Below are 6,000 nucleotides of genomic sequence, written 5' to 3'. Positions count from 1 at the left end.
TCCAGCAGTCAGTGCTGCTATAATTTCTTTTACCAAAACCCTTAAACCCAGGTAGAGTTGGCTGAACCATCTCAGCAGGTGGGTGGGATAGTTTTCTTTCTATTTTGAGGGAATGTTTGATTTCTATTAGAATTGTTTTTTTCACTTGTGCATGGTTCCCATTGTTTTTGTTTTCCCCCTGCAGTTCGGGGGCTCTCACTGGAGGGAAAGATCTCTCATCCCATATTTTAGGCATTACCTTAGCTTATCTGGCAGTGTGATCATCCAGGGTTTAAGATGAAAGAAATGATCTGCCTAGCACTTGGAGAGCAGATAATCCTGCCTGATGGCTCCACATTCTCTGATGCAGTCACATGTCTATCTTCTGGGATTGTATAAATATCCTCCCAGCTATGAGGTTAAAGATTAAATAGCTTGTGACACCAGTCCAAGAGACTCTGCTCTGAGTTGGAGGGTAAGATCGTTATCCCCACCCATCCATCAGTCTCTTATAGAGAACATGCCAGTGTTGTTCAACTACTTTAGTTGTGGAGAAAAGGAAGAAAGGAGAGGAATTGTGATTCACAGTAAAAGCCTGTGCACAAACGAGGAATCATGTTGGAAGAATTCTGCAATTCTACCTTCTGGGTAAGCACTTTGCCTTTTTATCTTTACTGAAGACCCTTCTCTCACGCTCAGGACAAGTGGCTGATTAGCCCAAGATGACTCTCAGAAGGTCTAGGAAAGTTCGTCTTTCTCTTGGTTTGTGGAGGTTGTTTTTTTTGAGTCAAGGCATTGCCCGTCCAAGATGTTCCAGAGGGAATGATGATAATGACTTGAAAAGGCATAGCACATTCATCCTCTATCACCCGTTCATACTTTAGCATGGATTAGTTAATCAAATTGGAATCATAGACTCTTGGAAGGGACCTTAGAAGTCATGAGTCTAAACCCCTCCTTGAGATTTTGATAGGAAGAAGAATTGGCTTTTGGGAGGTAAAGAGGAGGAATTTGATTTTAGGCATGTTGAGACTGAAGGGTCAGTGAGAATGTCCAAGTAGAAAGATTCAGTTATTAAGTCAATTAAGGGACTAGAACACTGGAGAAAAGAGAGGAGTATAGAGGTAGATCTGGGAATAACTACATCAAGATGATGATAGTTGAACCATGAAAAAGGCTGAGTTCTCTTGGGAAGAAAGGATAGTGAGAGAAGAACAGAGAGGCTGAAGACAAACTGGATAAGCTCAAATTTAAGGAGCACAATGAGGAAGAGGAGATAGGAGTGGTCAAAGAAGTAGGATGTAAACCAGAGTAATATAGAATATAGATAAGGGAGAAAGTGGGGAATTTTAAAGGAGAGGTGGTCTGTACAGTGTCAAAAGCTGCAGGGAATTAAAAAATGATGACTGAAAGGAATTCACTAAATTGGGTGATTAAGAATAATTTCAGTAGAATGGAGGTGACTGGGAGGAGGAGAAGAAATTGTAGGGGGTAGTTAAGGCATGATTGGAAAGGAACCTACGTTTTTTTTCCTATTTTTTCCTTTCCTTTCCTTTCCTTTTTTTCCATCTGAGGAGGTAGAGTAGAAGCAGATAACCTAACTATTTATTTAGAAGCTCGTCAGTAAAATGAAGGAGAGAAATAGGATGGTACTTTGATGGGCTAACAGTCAAATTAAATCATTTTTCACAATGAGAAGAGCTGAATGTTTGAAATCTGAGAAGAGGGAGCCAGTAGGCAGGAAGGTATGGAAATCATTAGAGATAGGGGATAATTGACAGAGGAGGTAGGAGGGGAATGGGGTCGAAAGACACAGATGGAGACATTAAGTTTCCAAAGGCAGAGGGACATTTCTCCTAAGGAAGTAAGGAAGATAGAATGCTAGTAGAGACAGACATTCATAGATTGCTTATTGGTTATATGTCAGTGCTGAGAGGAAAAGGATATTGAATGCAGAATTCACGGCGGGAAAAGTAATTTTGAGATAGCTATTGTGATGAGTGTACTAGGGAATCAGTAAGACAGGAAAAAAATGGATTACCAAGCATCAGTATATTATTCTTCCTTTTTTCCTCTCAAAACTTTTGGCCAGCACTAGTCTAGAAGAGGATAATGGCTTAACACTATAGTGCATTTATTCCAAAAGGATTTTTGTTTGTCATTGTGTATACTACATTATCCTATTTAGGACCCAACTAGCCATTAAATAATTCTAGATTTGATTTGTGTTTGAGAAGAAGGCTCAGAACAATCTTCATTCAGGCATGATATCAGAAAGATAGTTCTAATATTTTAAGGAATAGGAAAAAGGCAACCTGGCAGTTTTCTTCTTGAATGCTAAAGATACTTGAGTATATCTAAGAAATTGATTCAAAGCTTCCAGAATAAATTCCTAAACCTTGTCATTCCTAAATCTGCATAAAAACTTTTCAGCATGCCATTTGAAAAATAAATTATGATTTCTAATTTAAATGTTGAAGTTTGGTGGGGGGGGAGCTTTTTTGGGGGAAAATGAAAGCTTCTTGTGAGTCCATGATGAAAGAAAAAGGCCTACAGACTATAGGAGCATCATCCAGGATTTTTTAAAATTAAATTTTATTTTTAATTTTAAACTCTTAAACAGCAAAAAGTATTTCCATAAACACAGCAGAAGATGAAAAGAGGATTCTGTATGAAGCCATGAATCTACATTTCATGCCACTTGCTTTCTTTTCTTTTCTTTTTTTTTTTTTAAATTTCTCTATACTCTTGGGTTTTTTATTTCAAATTTCCTACTCAGCTCTGGCCTTTTTTTTTTTTTCTTTACCAGAGATGTCCAGAAGTCCTCTATTCCATTAAAGACCCATTTCCCTCCTATGAAGGATTATACTCTGGAGGTTTTCAGAGTAAATTATTCTAGGCTGTTAGACTATACCTTTTGAATGGAATATTTTTTTCTTTTTTTTTTTTTTTTTGCTTTTTTGTTTTTTTTGGTGAGGCAATCAGGATTAAATGACTTGCCCAGGGTCACACAGCTAGTAAGTATCAAGTGTCTGAGACTGATGGAATATTGTATTCTAAGATTTTCTGCCTTTAATAAGCTTCTAGATCTTGGGCAATCCTTAGTACTACCTCTTTATGGATGTTTGCAGTATTTTATCTTTGAAGTGGGAGGTTCAGATTTTTGGCTATGGCCTTTCTGGGACTTTTCCTTTAGGGGTTTCTTTTGGTGGATTGATACAAATTGCAGGTTTTTGTTAGAGTAGGTGTTGAGGGGCTGGGCAGCCTGTGTCTGCATTCAAGTAATCATCTTCTAACCAAGGTTTCAAAGGGCCTGATCTCCTATAGCTCACAGAAGTCTGTTACAGAGTTTAAAGCAATTTAACTGAGTATACAGAAACCCCAAAGAGACTTTTTTGAGAACCTTTTGGCTTTGGATAATTGTTCCATTCATACTACAAAGGTCTAACCTGCATCTTTGTGTGTGTGTGTGTGTGTGTGTCTGTATGGGGGGAGGATCTAGATCTGTAATTTCAGCAATGTGGGGAACTCCCAGTATGGGAATCCCCTCCACCAATGCAAATAGACAATTCATCTGTAATTTATAGTACCAGAGGGTTTCCTGAAAGATCAATGACTTACTTGTGGTCACAAAAATCTACCTGACTCCAAGGCTGACTACGTAAATTGCATCTTAGGTACCCAAATTTAGTGCTATATGAACATGCCTAGAATATGACACAGAGGGAAAAGAATTACTAACCTCCAAAATACTAAAAGGGGATATTCACCTTGGAAAGAAATCATGCCCATCTCCCTAAGAGCTGTATTTGGAAGTGTATCTTTTCTTAGTTATTCTCAGCACCCTCCACCCAACAGATAAAAGAGATGGAGGACAGTTGTGATCTCTGCCTCCTCACTCGCAAAGCTATTCATACATGTGGTCCTGTCAAGGAACCACTGCCATCAAGGAACTGATTTCAGACAGAGTTAATGAAATGGCAACCAAACCATGATGTGAAGGGAAAACCTGTGAATCTTCCATTTCCTAGTACAGAAGACATCACAAGGAACCATGGGTACTGAGAAGCAATGAGGCATAGAGCTATGGTGGGGAGGAATAAACCCATAGAATTTGCCCTTATTGGCATTAGACATATCATCTCAATAGAGAACCATAAACCTAGAGGAATAATAAATTATAGAACCATGACAAGAATGAACAAACCTATGAACTTTACCTTTGCTGATAGTAGACAGGTTGGTGTAACAGAAAAACACATGCAATGAGTAGCCGTTCAGATCTACCCCTTTCCTGCTACTGTGGATCACATGGAAGTCATAGGTTCTGAAGCAAGGTAGCACCCACCAGGAGAGAAAATTTTGCTTGACACTTTCCAGAAAATGGGAGGCAAGTTTATCTAATAGTAGAGTGATTCTTATATCAGCCACTCTGAACTTTTGACTGTGTTAAATTTAACCTGACCTAAATTTTAAATAATATTAACCTGAATGCTTTCAGAGAAAACTAACGGCTCTTTTGGAGAGAAACATGAGCCAGGCACTGATATTTCTAGGGTTTTTCTGGGAGAGATTTTTTTTATCAGCTTCCCCAAATTATAATTGGTTAGTTGTATCTAGTCTCCTAGTATCAGCTATCAGACTTTATTTACCCTCATTTCCTCACTTATCTTAATTACCAGTCCCAAAGGCCAATTTTGGTCAATAATAATGACAGCCGATATTTCTATAGCACTTTATGGTTCACAAAGCATTTCCCTCACAGTAATCCTTTAGACAGGGAGAAGTATCATTATCTCTATTTTACAGGTGAGGAAACCGAGGCTAAGAGAATTTCTGTAACTTGCCCACAGTGACACAATTAGTGAGTGGAACAGCCAGGACTCAAACCTTATGACTCCATTCCCAATGCCTTTTCCTGTACTCCATGCTAGTGTTCACTGGAGAAAAGCACAGAAAAATGGAAGCCTGTGATACTTGGGCTTTGATTCAGGCATTGTATTAGGAGGTAAGGGCCAGTTTAAAAAGTAGGAACCCTGGAGAAGCATTCCTGTTGGTGGCTACTACAGGATGGGGGAAGCAGCCACTAATGGAGCCCACTTCTTGGTGGCCAAGCCATCAGAGAGACATATGACTTGCTACTGTGTTTGGGAATAGGGCCTTTGGCTAGAGCAAGAAAAAATAAATGGATTTGAAGGGCTGAGTCTGCAATGACTCCCCTTAACTGAGGAGTCTCAGAAGAATCCTGATGACCTTGAATCCAGTTAGGCAAATGCCTCCCCTGGAGAGGCATCTGTAGACCTTCATGCTACTCTCAACACCAAGTTGAGGAGACAAGAGAAGACCAACTTTTGCCTCCTCCATCTGTCCACGCGGAGGAGGGATGGTTTTCCAATTGAGGGTTTTCCTGGGAATTGTTACTTCCCCTCTGGTACCTGAAGGAGGTAGCAATGATTTTGTGGGGGTGGGGAGAGAAGAAAGGAGATGAGAATGGTCACCTATGCATTTTCCTATGAGTTTTCTTGTTATATTTCCTTAATTAAATACTTTGATATTTGTTTTGCGGTTTCTGCAAAGTCTATGAAGAGATGGGGGTTAGAATGGGTGCTCAAGTCACATTTTCATAATTAAGATTACCCAAAATACAGGAAAATTCCTTCTAATCTAGTAAGAAAAGGAATGAAAATAGGTGAGAGAGCCTAGGACACCTTAGTACTAAAATTCCTTCCTGCCTAGGATTTATTCTCATAAGGACATACACAGGGTTTGGGAATTGGATCCAGAAATTAGAATAGGAGAAAGAAGCAAGGGTTGTGTTGTTCAGTCAACATCTAGTTGTGTCCAACTCTTTGTGATCCTTTTTGGGGATTTTCTTGGCAAAGATATTGGATTGGTTTGCCATCTTTCTCTAGCTCATTTTATAAATGAGGAAACTGAGGCAAACAAGATGATTCTTTTTTGGAGTTTTCTTGCAAATATAACTGTAGTGGTTTGTCATTTTACAGCTCATTTTACAGATGA

The 6,000-nt window shown here is 39.1% G+C and overlaps 1 protein-coding gene across 1 annotated transcript in view; it reads left to right on the top strand.

Annotated features, from left to right (window-relative positions):
• The first annotated feature begins 491 nt into the window (after positions 1 to 491).
• ABCC2 (ATP binding cassette subfamily C member 2) overlaps positions 492 to 6,000 on the top strand; it is a 72,102-nt gene continuing 66,593 nt past the window's right edge. The window contains exon 1 of the mRNA XM_027859415.1: positions 492 to 627. Coding sequence (XP_027715216.1) covers positions 595 to 627 — 33 coding nt within the window. The 5' untranslated portion in view covers positions 492 to 594. The remainder of the gene's footprint in view (positions 628 to 6,000) is intronic.

The sequence above is a fragment of the Vombatus ursinus genome, unplaced genomic scaffold (assembly GCF_900497805.2).
Source record: "Vombatus ursinus unplaced genomic scaffold, bare-nosed wombat genome assembly UNPS02000749.1, whole genome shotgun sequence".
In the NCBI taxonomy this organism is placed as follows: Eukaryota; Metazoa; Chordata; class Mammalia; order Diprotodontia; family Vombatidae; genus Vombatus; species Vombatus ursinus.
The sequence above is the reverse complement of the archived record's forward strand: the minus strand, read 5'-3'. Positions and strand labels throughout refer to the sequence as shown.